General features: G+C 35.8%; 2 protein-coding genes across 2 annotated transcripts; both read left to right on the forward strand.

Annotated features, from left to right (window-relative positions):
- Positions 1–8,757: 8,757 nt before the first annotated feature.
- Positions 8,758–13,663, forward strand: LOC112048502 (uncharacterized). The gene is made up of 6 exons (XM_024086036.2): positions 8,758–8,831; positions 10,009–10,146; positions 11,542–11,690; positions 12,374–12,477; positions 12,981–13,087; positions 13,567–13,663. The coding sequence occupies exons 1-6, from the start codon at positions 8,758–8,760 to the stop codon at positions 13,661–13,663; spliced, it is 669 nt and encodes a 222-aa protein (XP_023941804.2).
- A 530-nt stretch (positions 13,664–14,193) lies between these two features.
- On the forward strand, positions 14,194–18,267 carry LOC112048491 (uncharacterized). Its single transcript, XM_024086024.2, has 5 exons — positions 14,194–14,911; positions 15,022–15,153; positions 15,294–15,794; positions 16,154–16,492; positions 16,610–18,267. Exons 1-5 carry the CDS (start codon positions 14,203–14,205, stop codon positions 18,250–18,252), a joined length of 3,324 nt encoding a protein of 1,107 aa, XP_023941792.2. The 5' UTR covers positions 14,194–14,202; the 3' UTR covers positions 18,253–18,267.
- Positions 18,268–20,456: the final 2,189 nt, after the last annotated feature.

Raw genomic sequence — 20,456 nt, forward strand, 5'->3', positions numbered from 1 at the left:
GTTTTAGAAATTGATTAATAATGTTAAATAACGATTGCGCACGACACCACAGAATAGGTACATAATTTATCACTGAAGCTGAAATTCACTTTTGGTTTCGGCTTCGGCCATAAAAACTGGTTTCGGTCGGACAGTATATTATGCTTATAAGTAACAGTAATGTGGATATTAAATATTATTTTGACACGCGGACAATCGGTAATGTTATATAATCCAATCGCCTAGACAGTGTGTGAAGTCCATATTATTTAGCAACACATGGCTGACTTTGCTATGCAGTAACGCAGATGGGACGCAGTGCATGCAATGTAAACGCAACCTTTACAGCTGCATAGGTACCTGCTAACATTGACCATTGTGATTTATTCGACGGTCGCTCGGTTAAAATTTAAAATTCTTCAATGTGACCCAGGGCTGCCAATGTTTATTTATCCAAGAACAACAAAAAATCAGATCCGAATCGCTTCTGTTTCTCGACCCTTATCAAAGTTACGTAAGCACTATTGCGATGTAAGTTGGAGCGCGCTTACCTAGAAGATGCCTATTCACTCTTGCTTTGAAGGTGTTCAAATTATAAGTGTCAGGAAACACAAACGCCGGAAGGGCATTCCAAATTGTTGCTATACTAATTAGAAATATGGATGAAAATCGTTTCGTACGAGTAGACGACTCCACAATATGTGGATTCCACCATTCGCGACGTCTTGCTGTTCTGTGGTAGAAAGGAGAAGGAGGAACTAGATAGGAGGAGGAACCTTCTATTACCTACCCGATGCAGTTTGCAAAAGTTTTTTTCAACTTTTCATCTTGCCCAATATTCAGAAATTGATATGTTATGTGTACCAAATTTCAACTTTATTGCTCCAGTAGATTCCGAAAAAACAGACGGAAACTTGTTTGACCCGTCGCGGTGACTATCAAAACTGCACGTGGCATGACGCTTAATATCTTCAATCACCTTATCTCATTTCTTTACAGAGTCCACGCAAAGATCTCATTTGAATGAAAACGATAGAAGCTATAAATATACTCGTATATACTTAATTGATTCGTCTAATTACTTTCTGACTACGGTTTCGTATATTCATTCAGCTTCGCAAATAATTTTCTTAATATATATTTTTTGTATAAAATGTAATTTTATTTGAGCATACCTAGAAGTACATAATTATTATATTTATTACTCAACAGTCACAACACATATTTTTAATATTATTTTTATCTTAGAAAATGTCTGTTTATAAGGCTCAAAGTTATAATATGAAAGCAGACACAGTAATTCCTCATCGCGTACAAACATCGCTTCAAGTTGCCTACTTTGTGTCATGTAGTATCTATTTTTATATTACCCTACGCCAGGAGGAGGGTAATGGTGTTCGAGCGTATGTGTATGTGTGTATGTATGTCCATTACTTTGGCATGCTCTACAGCCTAAACGGCTGTTACATATTGAGGTGACATTGAATTCGTTAGAATTGTGGTATATAATTATCAAAGTGGCACCCATAAATGAAAAAAAGGTTTGTTTTCTAAATTAAAAGTCGTGAAAAGACCGTCACAAAAATGTGTTTTTATCATGTAAATATTACTGTCTTACACAATACAAATTATCAGAAAGTGTAACAATTATATTAGGACCATCGAAGTAACATTTTCCAGCAAGAATGTATTTAAGGAATGACATTGTCTATACATAGATAAATAGTGTCCGAAAAGGAATCTGGGTTGGCTCCATGCTTTTTTATTTAAAAATATTGGCACTTTAATAAAAATTTTCGTGTGGCTCTAGGACTCAGACTGGGTACACTGTGCTTAGAGCACTAATATCCATGTGGAAAAGAGGTAAGTAAAGGAGATGGTCCAAAATTGTATGGAGCCCAGGTCCAGTCATTGTATCATGGCGGATATAAAAGAAGATATTATTTTTAACTATTTCTGATTATACAAATCTACGAATTTACTTTAATTCTTTTGAAATAATATTAATTATCTCCCAAGAAATGCAACATTAATGGCGGATAGGTAGATGACGTTTTCAATGCATTATTCGATTTGACGTATGCTGTCAACTGTCAGGTCATAGTTGCTTTATGGGCGCCATCTCGATATAACTCGAAAACTTGGGTTTTTATTTTATTTATTTCTTTTTATTTAGTTAGATTTATTCACTTTAATAATAAATTCCTTGTATTTATAATTTTAATGATACGGGGTACAAGAGTGGACCTCAAATGGACCATCTCCTTTGGAATTCACGGGCTTTTATGCCAAAGGAGTGCCGGTAGGCTATTTCAGCATGGCTCTGTTAATGATATAATAAAAAGGGCTCTTGCACCACACATATTCCTGCGCTAATCGAGCCGACAGGAATAAGTCGAGATGATACCAAGCGATCAGATGGATTGACGCTGGTTCTCTGGGAAATGGGGCGGGCCCTAATGGACGCTACATGCGTTTACACAGCATCGTGTCATATCAGGGAGACAGACTCAAGACCGGAAGTCGCAGCAGAAAAAGCTGAAATCGGTAAGTGGCACAATTATGCTTCTCTGACTGACTTCTCTGAATTTGTTTCTTTTGATGTGGAGACCCTTGGACCATATCACCGCGGCTAGTTCCATCGACTGGTGACAGAAGGGCTGGCTCATTTTTTGCGCAAAGGATTAGCCTGGCTGGCTAGCGCGTAGACAGCCAGGCTAATCCTTTGCAGCCAGTATTCTTGCCACCATTCCAAGTCCAAGTAGGCCTGATTTGTATAGTTATTAGGTTAATTTCCTTATTATATACTTTCTCAAAGAAAGTTATAAATGTACCTATACTTTTATTTATTAAATACGCAATATAAATAAAATAAAATACAAGTAGGTACGATAAAATTTTAAGATTTTAAGATAAAATAATTATTTTATCTTATATCTTCTAAAAATCCATTTTATAATAATAGAATAATTAATTATCTTTATTAATTATAATAGTTCCCGTCATTATCAGCCAATTTTAACCGCTATTTTAAATCTAAAGATCCAGGCCTCCTGTTTCAGGTGATTATAATTAATAAGATAATCAGTTAATTCCAATAATCATAATCATCATCAGTGTGGTGGACGGATGATGATTATGATTATTGGAATAAATGCAGATTATATAATGATTATATAATTTATGGCTGTCCAAATATGCAGATTATATAATTTTGGAGGTAAGAAAGAATCTTATATAGATTTTAAAGATATAAATAAAATACGAAACAAAAGATACTTACAATATTATCCTCTACGCCAGTTGGAAGCGCACTCGTAGAACGGCTGTCTGCTACGAGCACGCTGCTTACATTTTCGACTGGTCCTCTTCAACTGAGCGCCTTTTCTGTTACACAGGTATAAAAAAAAAATTTACACATGGCGTTATGTTTTGCGGCAGAGTTTGATCGGCATCTTACCTATTATTTTATGGAACTATGGCCTGCGACGACCAGACATACCTCATTTTAGGAAGACGGAAAGTTCGTCAGCGTATGCTCCTACTATAGGTATAGTCGGAAGCGATCTTTGTGATGTTTCCGAACATCGTGCGTTAAGTAGCGCAATGCAAGATTTTAGGTGTCAATTGTAACGTAAGGGGGCGGCGGCAGGCCATCACTAAGCGCGTGCCTACCACTTACTAATGTAATGTAGTACTAATGTACCATTTACTAAGGTAATGACACCGCAGCTCATTTTGGAGACGTTATAAATTGCATCCGACTATAAGTTCGGGCGCCAATTATGAAGTTTGAAATGTGGTGGCTTTGAAATATTCCAGATCCTACATCGTTCAAGTGTAAAGCGTACTGTTAAATATTTTCCTCGGAATCTATACTTATAATAAATCTGTGTGAGAGGTCAATTCTGCACGTGAAATATATTCCCAAAATAGGGGGTGAATAGTGATGCCAAAAATGCAATCAATAAAATTTTCGTCTGTCTGTCTGTACGTTCATTATAGAAACAAAAACTACTCTACGGACTTTAACGAAACTTGGTACAATTGGTCTTCATGCTCTTGGGCAGGTTATAGTATACTTTTCATCACGCTACGGTCAATAGGAGCAGAGCAGTGAAGGGAAATGTTGGGAAAACGGGAGAAGTTACTCCATTTTTAAGCTTTCGTCGCGTGTGCAGGCTTCGCGTGTCTTTAATGGGTAGGAGTAGGCTAGGGTAGGGTAGGGGTAGTTGAAAATTTAAGCGAGTTTCACGCTAACGAAGTCGCGGGCGTCCGCTAGTTATAAATAAATCATTTCCCCATACGCAAGTTACTTCGCGGAAAATATAGACAACTTGAATTGGGTCTCTAGTGAAACATTACCACGAAACCAATTGTCTGGTGACAAGATTCTGATTCCTCATGATATCCTTTAGAAAAATTTGCGTTTTAATTTTGGACAATTTGTGGATTGGACCTTAAACCTGCTACCTTCCAAAGCCACTACGGTCCTTAATCCATAATTGTCTCCTGTACCTACTTGCCTATGATAATAATACCTACGAGTAAATTAATATAAGACTAAGCCTTACTAAAATGAGCATGTCTGGCTAATGCAGTCATATTATTAGTAAGTTATAATGACATATGAAACTACTGCGCGCAGCGTAAAAGTAATGGCGTGATGCTCGAGTAATTACATATTTGCAGGAATAGCATAGAAACAACTAGTCTCTTATTACATTCAGGAATTTATATATTAAACTAGCGAACCCGAAAACTTTGTACCTATTGCCGTAACGGTACCTACGGTTTTTTCATGAAACCTCCGGCCTCGGCCTCCTTTTGACGGCCTCCGTGGCGCAGTGGTATGCGCGGTGGATTTACAAAACGGAGATCCTGGGTTCGATCCCCGGCTGGGCAGATTAAGATTTGTCCAGGTTTGGCTGGTGGGAGGCTTCGGCCGTGGCTAGTTACCACCCTACCGGCAAAGACGTACCGCCAAGCGATTTAGCGTTACAGAACGATGCCGTGTAGAAACCGAAAGGGGTGTGGATTTTCATCCTCCTCCTAACAAGTTAGTCCGCTTCCATCTTAGACTGCATCATCACTTACCATCAGGTGAGATTGTAGTCAAGGGCTAACTTGTAAAGAATAAAAAAAAAGAAAAAAACTAGGTATCAAATATAATTATGTATATTTAATTGCATAGAACCAACCATCCAATTAAATATACAATAGCACAGTCGTTTAAGAAGGTATCTACAGAAGAGTCTATCTATCTACCTATCTTATAATCATAATATTATGTGAAAACGGGACATGCGTGATCTTTTTTATACTTAACTAGCAGTTATAAAAATCACATTAGCGGTAATTTTTTTAGGTAAACTTTTTAGTAGGTAGGTATACAATATACAAAGAAATCAAGTTAAATTTCAGTTAGGTAGACACTATAGTTGGATATACAAAAATGGTACGAACGAATTCCCCTGACTATTATTTTTGTTAATAGCGCATTAACGCTATTAACTTTACGCCCTATATTATTAATATATTCGAATATCGCAACTGCCAAAATCCCTATTGTTTGAATATTTGCCTCATCTCTCGGTAATGGTACGAGATCCGGCATAAAAAATATAAGTACCCTCATCTGTTATTTAATTGGTATAATAAATAGGTAGACATAGGCCTAGGTTGCCTAGTAAAATTGTGACCTTTGAGACCTATATATTGCGACCTTGCGAGATTTAAATTTTTGATGAAAAATCGTTATAAAACTTGTTTGGCTTGAGGTGAAAAGTATTAAAAGGAAATGTAATAATTTGACAATCATGACACTTAATGACATTGTCGTCTTCACTGTGTTGTTAAGTTTATATTTAAGCTTAGTGTTTGTATTTTCTATTCTGCCTCTATGATTATAAAGTAAAGATAAACCGTAAATTATTAAAAATATAAGATATCATTAACGAATAAGTAAATGATGACTTTAAAAATATTTTTCGTTTATCTTATAATAAGCGGATGCTGTAAGGCGGACATTTTGGATAGTTTGAGTGAGTCGCAAGACTTGGAGAGTAAAGCGATGGCATGTGTTTGGGACAACACGTACAAGAATACCCTGCGCTCATGTCAGGGTATATTATGGCGGCGGTCGTCGGTAATCGTGCGAGCATCCTGCCTCAGATACGCCCGAGATCCGTATGTGCAGAAAGGAATAGCCAACTGCACTCGTAGCAACATGACGATGAGTTATTGTGAAGACGAAAAGTGCATCCGTTATGTTACTGCAATCTACAAGCATCCGCAGTTTCCCATTGTCGACCTAGCATTGCTACGACTCAATGTACCCTACGCCGCTGATACAAGGATTTTAAATGATACCTTGGAAAAAAAATTGGACGAATGGCAAAATTTTATTACGGATTACTACACTACAGACGCTGAGGGAAACATCCAAATAAGACATTACCAAATGTACACTACACCCGTAAAAATGATCTGTGTCACTGTTATTCTCCCCACGCTCTCTTTTGCTTTGTTATTTTTTTACGTTATATTCTATACGGGTTCTTCTGACAGAGCCATAGTTAAAGACATCCCATACACAAATCTAACTAACGAGGTTGAAGGTGAAACTAACATATAAAGTTAATTAATTCATTAATAAAATGGATAAAGCTATTTATTATTTAGTTAATACAGCATTAGTAAAATACCTATTAGAAATTAATGATTAAATACTTGAATTTTCCAATTAAATTTATTTTTTTTATTAGTAAAGAATAGTTATTAATTTTAAAAATGGGTTATTTTATTTTAATAGCAGACAGTTCAGTTCTGTTTGGTATAATTTTTTAACTAGTCCACGACTTTTTAAATAACAGATGAGGAAAGTTTTATTTTATAAAAAAAAATCAGTTAAAAGTTCAATATTTTTTTGTTGTTTTGCCTCAATAAGGCTAGGCAGCCTATGCGCAATAAGTCAAGGTGAATATTATCAATCATTTATTTCATATCATTAATAAATAATAAATGAGGGTATTTAATTCTAATTCTAATAACGGTTAAATAAATGAAATAAATGAATTGATTGATGAATAATTTTTAAAATTATTTTTAAGACCTATGGAAGATACTAGTAGATTAATTGCAACATCACAGAATTTCAGGCAGGTAGAAAATGCCTCAAGGCATTATGTTTCGCTTTTGTATCTAAATTTTGGTTTTAATTTCAGTTTAAAAACCATAGATTTGTGAGTTACAAAAATAATAATCTAGATATAAGTAAGCTTAATAACAACTTTTACCTTAAACATATAAATATAAACAAACAAACACCGGTAAACTGGTATATCATTTTAATATATTAAAATTTGAATTTCACTTTGCTGCGAATGACGCATTTGGGTCCAATTTATCATTCATAAAACGAAGTGAATGATTTTGCACTGCATTTTTATATTGTTCTTAGGTTGCAATTTTGTATCATTCATGTTTTTTCCCAGAAATGGAAATATCGTCGACAGAGTAGTTCAAAACCGCATCCAATTTTGTTTCATTATTAGTTTTTTTGCGAGTAAAATATGTGGAATAAAGCCACTGACGTAGTGAGGTGACTGGTGATTTGTGACTGGGTGCATAGAATGTACCGAATCGTAAATCTATGGACTGGGTGCATGAGTGTATCTACTCGTTATACTCGTAGTACCATAGGTTTACGATTCGATACAAGTTTACAAGTACCATGACATCAACGTCATTTTAAAGGTTATAAGGGTTTCTTTTTAACCCCCGACGCAAAAAGAGTGGTGATATAAGTTTGACGTGTCTGTCTGTCTGTGGCTCCGAAGCGATTTTAATTTAGTTTTTTTTTTTGTATCAAAGGTGACTTACGGGCGAGTGTTCTTAGATATGTTTGATGAAAATCGGTTGAGCCGTTTAAAAGTTCTGGGGTTTAAAGTGGGGAAGAATAACCGAATGTCTGCAAATATACTCTAGTAGGCTCTCAAATGAAGGTGCACTGAAAGAGAATATTGACGACTTGATCGAGAGTGTAATTAATGATTTCATGACATTCGGGGGTTTTCAAAATTGTCAATTTTATTAAATTATGCAAAATTTAAAACGATATGCAACTGCATTTTATAAGCTTTTCATTATGTCGATTAATCTTTTTGTGATGGATTGGCGCTAGATTGGATCTAGATAATACGAGTAGGTTTTCATCTACATAATCTCATGTATGTACAGCAATCGATGACTATCCTCTCATGATATGTTAAGTTGAAAATGAATATAAACCTGACTGTGGTTAAATACCGTTCGTAATATAACGTACCTTCTATGGACGACAAAAAAAACGCGCGTTTACAAACCACTTTCAAAACGTAGCAAGTTACATTTTTTAATTTAGTCACTGAAAGAAATACTGATAAAAGTCGCTAATGCGTGAGCTTTTATCTCAGACGAATTATAGGTTTGGCGTGACCAAAGACATTAAAAATTAAAAAATGCTTCAATTTCTTCATGACGAAGATCATTAATCTGTAGTTAAAACCATGTCAAACTTGACAAACAAAATAATATGGATAATTTTGCTTCTGCGTTATTAGATTTTTTATAATATTTTAGGATTTCCTCATCATATATTCTCAATTACTATTAAAAACATGTTCTGTTAAAATAGTACTACTCATCATAACTATCCGATTTTTGTCAAACATTTATTTGTCAGCTTACTTAAATTTTTAGACTGAGCTCTTGCGAATATTTAAAAAAGGAGTAAAAATGTCTGTTGAACGGCCACATCCTGAATATCCGCGAAGTAATGTTGCGAAATTTGGTGGATACGACCCAAACAAGTAAAGTATACAACAAGCTTATAGACCACTCAGAAGTTGAAACACGCTAAACTGCTCCGTTATAATAGCTCCCATGAGAAAGAAAGAAAGAAAATTATTTTATTTGGACACACACACCAGTCAGCCATGTGGTGGCGCGGGCGGAAAAAACAAAAAGAAGTGTTGATGAGATATGTTTTATATACAGCGCGACCATACAACTCTAATTCAGAGGGGACTAGAATTTTGGCGAATTTTGTACTTAATATTTAAATTGATAGAAAGGCTGTAGCCTGAAATTCGTTATTGTCCTGAAAATGTTCAACTATGGAACAAAACCCACAACTGTGATTTTCCGAACTATGCATAATCTACTTGGAAACCGTACAACATGCAAAATTGGATATTCAGAGATATATTATCTACGTAATTTATTACAGAAACAAAATATTTAAAAATTGGTTTTTGAGTTACTTCTCACATAATCTTATGTCAGACAGTATAAAACTGATCGTTTGTTGGTCGCGATTGGCATGATGTCATGCACATCGCGATCAACACACGATCATTTTTTTCGGCTTTCAAGCCGTTAGCGCTGCAGGCATGTGAGATTACTAGTATTTGGTAAATCGCTAGAATAAACGCGAGGTATTTTCGCATTAATTATGATAAAGAAGGTATATTACATGTTTTGATTGTACTTCTTATGAGAGTCTCGTAAATCGTGTTTAGTTTAAAAGGCATTATTACACCATACGTACTAGATTAGACTAGCAAACGCCCTACGGTTTCACCTGCGTACTTTCCTTTCTCGTGAGAATGCAATTTTCCATTGGTGAAATATTGTTTTAAATCAAATTAAGCGTGATAGCGTAGCAAACAAATAAACTCATATCCGTATAATAGTTAGGATTACGATTACGAACTTCCGATATACATATATTTTGGAAAATTAAGACATTTTAAATTTATACCAATATTATAAAGAGAGAAAGTTTATGAGTTTGTGAGGTTGCAGGTGGTAATCTTTGGTTCTCCTGAACCGACTATGAAAATTCTTCTACCAAACGAAAGCCACGTTATTTGTGAGAATCCCAGGATATATTCTAGCCCCTTATTGCCACGACAACGGGAACAATGCGAGTAAACCGCGGGCGTCCGCTAGTCCTGTATATACGATATTTAAACCATTTTACAGATACGCACTTGATAGAGTCTCAGGCACTGTTAGGACTAATGAAAGCTTGACACCAGGCCAACCGGCTCGGTTGACCCAGCCATCTATCGATAAATTCCTTCGCCCATTGACAAGAGAATTAGATGAAGTTCCACCAAGGTCATATAAGAAACTTTTATTATTTTATAAGTAGTAGATGTCCTCAACTTTGTCCACGTGGAATGCGCTTTTTATACATTGACCAGCCCGCAAAGGACCTAAGTTGATTCCTTTATGGCGGTGGTCGGTTTCTACACGACATCGTACCGGAACGCTAAATCGCTTGACGGTACGTCTTTGCCGGTAAAGTGGTAACTAGCCACGGCCGAAACCTCCCACCAGCCAGACCTGGACCAATTCAGAAAACCTCATCGGCCCAGCCGGGGATCGAACCCAAGACCTCGCGTCTTGTAAATCCACCGCGCACACCACTGCACCATGGAGGTCGTCGAATATACACATTGCCAATTACTTATACACTATAAACTATTTTTATGTTCTACAGTTCTGTACATGAAAATACAACTTTTCTAATTATTATCTACTCCAATATTCCGCGCAATTTCTTTTTGTATCTTTTATAAGAACCTTCTGACGAAAATAACGAACACCGATATTGATCCAGACAATCACGTGGAATGGCGTTACCAAGGGTAAAGGGATTTATTTTTATACCAATGGGCCCCCGCACCTCCTTTCGTTGAAATTATGTTTTTTCCAAATGCCAAATTGAAATCAAATGGCGAAAGTGGGAGTCACACTCAGAAGTGTCGCACACTCATACATTTGTATTAAATAAAACTATTATTTTATAAGATGCTTGTAAAAAAAATATTAAGATTTATAGAACGGGAATCAAGATTATTTCTATATTTAGCATAGTAAAAATGTTCTACTCGTTGGCTGAGATCGAAACGCCTTGTCGTATTTATAAAGCAATCACGCAGTTGTACGTCAGCCGCGGTGTTTTTCAGTTAAAAATTCACATTTATTCGTATGCATAGATAGAGTACCTTCTAATTTTAAGGTATATCTTTTTTCTGCCTGCTTTTCAAGATTGGTTGCCATTTGCTTTTTTCTTAGTTTATTCACGATTAACAACTATTATGGGTTTCCATTATATACGCTACTTCTATCTGCTAGTCCAAAATACATGCAACCTCGCCATTCTCCTTTCCAAAATGATAAAATGCCTATTCTAAGGCTTCATTTACATGCACTTTTTAACTAAGTTTATTATAGTGAATGTAATGTAATGTAATATAAAAATATAATACAAAACAGCCGTGATAGCCCAGTGGATAAGATCTCTGCCTCCGATTCCGGAGGTTGTAGGTTCGAATAAAATTCGGTCCCCGGACCGGATTCGAACCGATTGTGGACTATTGGCCTAACCCCTCTCATTCTGAGAGGAGACTCGAGCTCAGCAGTTAGCCGAATTTGGGTTCATAATGGTGATGATGATGACAATGTACATTCGTTTGTAAAAGTATTACTGATATTTTTTTATGACAGACCTACTATACAAGAGTTATCCGACACTGTAATCGACAAGATGGTTCAAAGAGATAAAGCTTTTTGGGTTGACAAACCTGGTGCCAATGCTTATACCCTTCATGATGCTTATTACAACTATGATATGGTGACAGAGAAAGTTTTGCCACGTAAGTTAAATTTACAATAATAACTAACTTGTCTATTATGCTATATTATCATGTGTTGGTCGCGATGGGCATGACATCCTGCAGATCGCAAGCAGCACACGATCAGTTTAATCGGATGTCAAGCCGTTAGCGCTGTAGGCATATGGACTTATCAGATAGTGAGTGGCTAGCATTAGCTCGATTTAGATAATAAATCACAGACATGTTTATACTGCCTCGTTGGTGTAGTGGTCAGCTTATTTGATTTCATATTGCAGGGTCTTGGGTTCGAGTCCCTAGGACTAGTTTAAAATAGTGACATTTTTTCAGAGTAATTTTCAGTTTGAAAATCTCAAAATTTCTCTGAAAAAAAATAGTATAATGAAAAATATAAACTCTCAGCCTGGAGTTAACCAATATAATATATAAGAAAGAGAGAGAGCGTTTAATATAATATAATAAACTTTCTACGTATAGCTAGTTAAGAAAATTCTCAGTTGTTTCCTCACGATGATTTTCCTTTACCGTTCGAGAGACGTGATATTTAATTTCTTAAAAACACATAACTGAAAAGTTGAAGGTGTATACCCCGGACCGGATTCGAACCTACGCCCTCCGAATCGAAGGCAGAGCTCATATCCACTGGGTTATCACGGCTTACAGTCATTAATTCAAAAGTATATTAATATAACAATATTCAACAGCCCGCCAAGCTGTATTTCCTCGTTCCTATCAGTATGACCTTGACTGTGTCAAATACCGGCGTCAGCATCCTCATGGTGGATTGAAACAAAATGCCAATTTACAGGTAAAAGTGCACATTATTCCAATATTCATCAAAATGACGCAATATAATAGCTCGGTATCATCTTATATACTCGTATAATGTTAATAAATATCTGCGTCCACGTGTAAATAATTCTTCTTTTAACACATAAACTAGCTGATAAGAGCCGTGATAGCCGTTTGGATATGACTTCTACCTCCGATTCCGGAGGGTGTGGGTTCGAATCCGGTCCGGGGCATCCACCTCCAATTTGTGTGCATTTTAAGAAATTAAATATCACGTGTCTTAAACGGTGAAGGAAAACATCGTGAGGAAACCTGCATACCAGAGAGTTTCCTAATTCTCTGCGTGTGTGAAGTCTGCCAATCCGCATTGGGCCAGCGTGGTGGATTATTGGCCTAACCCCTCTCATTCTGAGGAGACTCGAGCTCAGCAGTAATGAGTCCCACGATTTTCAGGGGTAAATGTTAACGTTTACTCCTAAAAACCGAGTTAAGTAAATCAACTTTAATTCTTTTTCATAGGTAAAAGAATACGAAGCCGCATCAGATTCAACGCAAAAGAGATGGCGAAGTTATCCCGACTTAACAACTCCTCTAACGCCAGAACAAATACTGAGATTAATGAAAGAGTAATAAAAATGTTATTACTGTAAACTTGTAGTTTTCTATAGATTCGATTTCGATTTCGAATTCGATGTCATAAGCATCATCATTAGAAACCCATATTAGGCTCACTGTTGAGCACGAGTCTCCTCTCAAAATGAGAGAGGTCGGCCAATAATCCACCACGCTGGCACAATGCGGATTGGCAGACTTCATACACGTAGATAATTAAGAAAGTTCTCAGGTATGTGGCTTTTCTCACGATGTTTTCCTTCACCGTTTGAAATCGGTTCAGCGTTTATAAATCTTCACCTATAGTATTGATGGATGGTTACTAACATAGTATTGCTGAATGGATAGTACATTCGTTAGATGTTAGTTTGATTTAGGCATTTTGTAAAAATGGCAAGCTGTTACTCGTATAACTAATAGAGATGCTTATTGCTTATTTCTTATTGTATATCGATGCTGTTCTTTCAATGCTCATAACTATTACAATTTTCAGGGTTGGTCGACCGTTCAAAAATGACGCGTGCAATTGGTACTACGAGAATTATCCAACAATTAAATATAATTGCATAGTACGTAAATTTTCAAAGTAAATGTTAAATTTAATAAATCATATTTAAAAGGAATCCAGTATTTTAATCCCAATCTATATAATTTTATAAAACTGAAGGCTAACTAATACAGGGGGGGTAGTTTATAGTTAGTTGACGTTCGCTAAGAACAAATTTAGCGTCAGGGACGGACTAAGGAGGTTTATGGGTGGACGAACACGCGGGCATCCGCTAGTAGAAATATATATGTGAAAAACAATCAAATTGGAGATGCCCAATGTTAATAATATTACTAAATAAAATTTGATACATCTCTTCTGTATCTACTCTTAAATTTTCTTTTCACCATAGACTACCTAAGTTTTAATCATTTTAACTAAAAACAGTACTTTAGATAAAACAGTTTAACCTCTTTACATCATAATTTTCTTTTTTGATTACAATAATCGTAAATCAAACTGACACTAATTTCTTTTGTTTATCTACTAGACAATCAAAATTTTGGGTATGTTTATAAATTAATTTCATTTAACAAAAATAAAAAAATAGGAAGTTCCCATTCCTTTAAATAAACTTGAGCTATGGCGAAGCAGAACGATGGCCTCTTCCTCCTTGAAGTACTCATTGATAAAATAATATTTGTGAAAAGTCCTTGTTTTTCTGACAAAGATTTTAGAACTTGTATCAATATAAAAAGCCCAGGAGTTGAACCTATGGAAATATGTGATGATGAGCCCGGGTCATGTGTAGCAAAAAGTAACGGCCCATTTATAAAATGTTTCAACAGTGGAAAGTCGTGTCTTTTTTCCCTGACTGAGAATGACATTTCTTCCGCAATGTCCAAATTTCCAATAATGGTATCAGTTTATAAATCTCTACCATGTGGTTGTCTACCTACTAAAATAAACATGGGAGAATGTGAAATTGATATGACAAAGGAATTCGTAGAAGCCCGCAAAACCTTTTTAGAAGATCCTACTAATGTTAGTTATCAAGCTCTGAAGGATTCGTTTCGGATTGTTGGACCTGACAATGCAGAAACTGGGGAAATAATCATGTTTCTACGAATATCTTGTTTTGGAAAGCTCATTGTAACAAAATTTCAAGGACCTGGTAGTCCACCGAACTTAGGAGCTACGAAAAGTTCTGCTATCGTCGATAGATCATGCGCACCAAACAAAGAATTTCAAAGTATGCAAGATCCATGCGCATGCGGCGCTGCTCGAGGTTCAAACCGAGGTCATAGTCAGTCTTGTAATGTTAAAGGCGGAGGTGGCGTTTGTCCAAAAGGTAAACCTCTGTTGTCTTTATAACGTTGTTCCAGTATCTTATAACCGTCAAAAGCGTTTTAGTTAGTTGCACTTTTAAAATATATAATATTTTACAAAAAAAAATTACAGCTAGAGACCCTTACAACAGCATGCCTTGTGAAGATACTGATGATCCTTGTTATTGTTCGGGGCCAAAATCTCCGGCTAAGGAAAAAATGGAGTGTCGCAATACTGACCCGTATTGTTTGCACGTACCTAAAGGTTAGTAGATACGTAAAACATTTCAACCATTAAATTTTGACCAGATTTCGTAATATTGAGTCTAATAACCCAATGAATTTAGCTGTACCTAAAAAATATACCTATAATAAGTTAGTCAATGGAACAATTTTAATGGCCAGGTCGCAATAAGGATTTCGAAGAGATAGGCACAACCCTTGGCGGCAACGAGTTAAAGATAAAAGTCCCTGCCAGTGCTTCTGTTATTAAGAAGATAAGTCAAACACACTGTTTGATGCAATATCCTTATACTAAAGGATCAGTAAACAATGGACCGTGTATGCCCCCTTGTGGAAAGAATCAAATAAGCTTGGCCCTTCCAACCGAGATGACTTGTTGTCAAGGGGCACAACCTGCTGAAACGCAATTCACTTGTACAACAGACGGTTGTCTCCAGACAACCAAGCATAATCAACAAGCAGCGATAGCACGTGGCGACGGAAAACAACAAACTGAATTACCTAACCGAGAAGTATTCGTGTTAAAAGTAGCAAAAACGGCTTTGATTAATGATAAAAAATGCAAATTCGAGCTTGAACTCGTCACGCCTAAGGGTCCTGACAAAAAACCTCCTGTTAGAAAAATGAATTCATGTCTACAATCTGATATTGACTGCTTTTGTTGTACTAAACGTTTAAAAGTAAATCAAAACCAAAAGAAGAAAAGCAAAGGACGACGCTCTGCATAATGCAACCGCTTTGAGGAATTTTGTTTAATACTTGTCCTTTGAATTGTTACGTAATTTAACTATCAGTAAATTATTATTATTAACAAAATCATTTAATGATATGAGTAAAGCAAACCATAAGATCGTTCCTTTGGTGAAGATTTAAATTATTGCTTTACAGCTTTTTAGTTTCATTTTTGTAACAAATAACATTAAAGTTATCCTAAATTGTATAAAAAGATTATTGTTGTTGTTTAAATTTATTTACATAAGTCAACATATTGTAATGATACATGCATATTAACTATTGCGCAGATTGCTGTCCCACTGGGAACAAGGTTGTGTTCCAAATACCTATGGATTCCTGCGACCTCGGCCATAAACAACGGGCACACTTTAATTTTTCTTCTGACGGAGTGGGGGACTTAGCCAGAGAAGAACCTGGTCAACTCTTGCCTACATCAGCACCAGATTACCATGGAGTAGTATATGATTTCCCAAACCAAGTTATAAAAATGAGAATTGGCAAGACTATTGAAATGCCCGGGAGAAAAACGAAACTTGAATATCAGTTTATAACACCGGTTGCAACATACGAAAAAATTGTTCCAGTCAAAGATAATCGCACAGCACAATATACTAACCAACCAACATGTTCTTCCGGTTGCCCAATTAATGCGTGTGGAATATAAATTAATACTGTACTGTATTTATTAATATAATAAAATTTTCCGCTGATAAAAATCTCACTTTTTTTATTCATTATCGTAGGTACACCGCTGATGCCGTTAAATCAAGATCTGGTGGATGAACAAAAGAAACGTTTGGTATATTTGACAAACGTAAAATACATTCAAGACAATTTTTTAGATAATCATAGCAATACTACACAACTGCCCATTTTAAATGATGATTTGAAAGTATTATGCTGTCCTTCTGAAGTTCATACTAAAGAGCATAGTTTAAATAATTATGTTTCCTTCACATCAAACACATCCAAATTAACATTAATGTCAAAAAAACGCTCTTTGTCGTCCTTAAACAAATCGAAAAACTTTTGGGAAACCTGTTTACCTATTCAATTTAATGATTACATAAGTAAATCAGGTATATTTGGCAAAAATCAAATTTTGGTCTACATGACATTATCGGATAGATTATGCCGCTATCGAACTTTAAGTACACAAGCTACAGCATCAATTAATAAATGTTTTCAAGTTAACGACTGGTTTCCTCGTACTCCAAATAGTAACGTGACTTGTACAGATAAGAGTTCATCGTGTGTTTTATCAACATATTATAGGCATGAGCAAGTTATACCCGATAAATTAAATAGCACCAATGTTTATTTCTTTGGAAGAAAAAAAGAAACTAATCCTAAAGCAAAAGGGATGGGAGCTAAGGTTTCACATACAAAACTACAAAGAACAAGTCAAACTTCAACTCATTCAATAAAAGGTGAGCAAAAATCATCAAAATCCAGTGTGAAATCAGAATCCATTGAATCAATCAAAAAACCAAAGTCTAGTCAAGCTACCACAACTGCCAAAAGTGTAACTATTAAAGATGAAAAACAGTTAAAACCATGCCCAGCTTTAAATGCGACTAAAGGAGATATGATGGTGACTGTTTCTCATATAAAAATTGGTCCTAAAGAAACATGCCCCATTCATGGGAATGAACCTTGCCAAGGGCCAAAATGTATACTGGCATCGACCGGAGAAGAACAAGGGCCAGTAAAAGTAACTACGGCCAACAATCCACGAAGAGGAGTATTCGAAATAGTTATTAGGAAATTGACTGGTGCACCATTAGCCAAAAACGAGTTAATGTTAGAGTGGACTCCGCCACCTTCCCGACCACCTGCATGCAGTGGACCTTTTCCTATACCATGCCTCAGACCTAGTAGTTGTCGTCCGCCAAAATGTAAATTAGTAGTTTGCCGACCCTCACCATGCAAGACGAAATGTTGTAAAAGACCATGTGGTCGACCTCCCTGCAAAAAGTGTTGTAGGAATCCGTGTAAGCCATGTCCACCTATTCGATGTACTCCATGCAATCCATGTAATCAATGTTACTTATGTTGCTCTTCACCTTCATGTAATTCACCCTCACCAAAGTGTAGCAGATCCACGTGTACATCGCCCTGCCGAAGTTCACCTTGTCTTCGGCCCTGTCCTGTAGGACGCAAGCGACACCGCAAAGTACGAAGCCATCCTAGGATCAAGCAACATCTAAAAAGGATTTCACCCTGCAACAATCGCTCTAAAACATGCCCCGTTGTTCGATGTCGCAGTGTACCTAATCCGTGCACTGCGTGTTGCTTCGTACCGCCATTTTGCATTCCACGAAGGTGTTGCTCGATCAGTCGATGCAAGCCACCTAAAATATGCCCAAGTACCTGTTCATCTTAAGACATCATTAAAAAGAAATGCCTCCCATAACTGGAATGTAATAAATACTATAAATAAAGAAACTTGAAACAAACACTCGAAAAATAATTGTTTTATTTAAAAGTTGCTTGTAAAAGAATGCTTGCAAAAATTTACATAAAAATACAAACACACTTTTACTTGTACCATCATATTATTGTCTATTTCTTCCTAAATATATGAGGCCAAACTCTGTCGCCGATAGCTTTGTTGCTTGCGCAACTATCACAGCGAAGCTCCTATACTACTGTACTTTTACCAACTCTTAAATCGATGACTGTACATCTATACTAACAATAAGAAGAGGTAATGTTTGTGAAGTTGTAGGGATCTACAATAGAATATAGATATTTGCTGCATTATGAAGGTATTATGTAAAATAAGCAGGTTTTAGGTCCTATACGGCCAGACCTTCCTCATTCGTTAAAAGCTGAAAGCTTGTCTTCTCATATTCTCCTACCAAAAAGTAATATCACTACGTTTCACGATTCCTACAAAGTAGGTAAGTATAGTAGGCAAACATGGTGCCTTTGTGGCCTTAGAAAATAACAGGTTTCAAAGTTCGTATGGATAAACGCGAAAGTTTGTATGAATGTTTGGATGTTTGTTACTCTTTAACGCCGTTACTACTGAAGTGATTTGGCTGAAATTTGGAATGGAAATAGATTTTACTTTGGATTACACTTTTTATCCCAAAAAAAAAAATCTATTGTCTCCCGACTTTTGCAAAAACTGATGATTTTCATGATATGAATATTTGTTACTCTTTCACGCCTCGACTACTGAACCGAATTAGCTGAAATTTGGTATTGAGATAAACTATAGCCTGAATTAACACGTAGGCTACTTTTGATCCCGGAAAAATCCATGGTTCTCGAGGGATTTGTGAAAAACTAAATTCCACGCGGACGAATTCGCGGGCGTCCGCTAGTATAACGTAAAAAAGTATTTTTTTTTATTTGTAAAGAAAATTTCCGGGTCTTCTAATTTCCGAATCGGTGGTAGAGTTACTGGTAGACTCAATTAAAGTTTTTTTATAAAACATATTTGAAAATAAATAAATTATAATGTAGGTTTTTTAAAATCGACGAACATCGATATCCTATTAAAAAGTGGATGCACAATCAGCGACCAAAAAACGTCACCACTCAATGAGTGCCAATCACAACTTCTTGGCACTCAATTCAAGTAGTCGCATTTGCAAATTCAACCTTAAACTCATTCTTTAAGGTTGTATTTGCTCTTACTTTGGGATTTTATTGATTATTGGGCTATATTTAAAGGCCTTTAGGTATCATTTTCTTTACCAATAATAATTCTAAAACTGTCAAAGCAAAAATGGCCAGTTTTTAAGTGTTATTTTCTACACGATTGTGCTCCTTCTATTTCAATGATCACGAAGATTTAAGTAATGGACACACAAGCTCTATTTAGCTCACAGACTAGACTCTGGTTCTCTATGCTCATTCTATTAAGCACATCCCTTTAAATTAATTTACTCTTTGCACATAGAGTAGAAAGCTTATGGCTTGTTGAGATGAAATGAAATATTATGTCAAACTGAAAAAATCCAAAAATTTTTTTAGAAATATTATTTTGTATAGGTTTATATTTTTGTTACTTTGGTTAATATCTAAATTTACAAGAGAAAAGATTTAGAACTTAGCTAATATTATTCTGAATATCAAAATATTCAAGTTTCATTCAGTCTTCGATAGGTGGTTTTATTATGGATGCAAAGGGAACTCAAGTACATGCAACAGCGAAGCAATCAAACCGCCGGACAGCACAGTGTCCGTTTCTGTGTAACCCTGTACCCATCAATGTACCGACTCCGGATCGAACACAAAATGTCTTACATCCGAGAAAAGATGTTTTTGTTTTAAAGGTATCAGTAGTTGTAGAACAACCAACAAGAGAAAGATGAAAAGCTGAGAATAAGCTAAAAAGATAATAAATTGTTACGTTGTTATCAATTGTATCAATTGTAAATTATAATACCTACTGTATTAAAGGAGGATGGCGAAAGTGGGAGTCACACTCAGAAGTGTCATACTCATACATTTGTATTAAATTAAAACTATTATTTTACAAGATGCTTGTAAAACAAATATTGAGATTTTACAGAACGGAAATTAAGATTACTTCTATACTTCGCATAGTAAAATTGTTCTACTTGTTGCCTG

The sequence above is a fragment of the Bicyclus anynana genome, chromosome Z (assembly GCF_947172395.1).
Source record: "Bicyclus anynana chromosome Z, ilBicAnyn1.1, whole genome shotgun sequence".
Taxonomy (NCBI): Eukaryota; Metazoa; Arthropoda; class Insecta; order Lepidoptera; family Nymphalidae; genus Bicyclus; species Bicyclus anynana.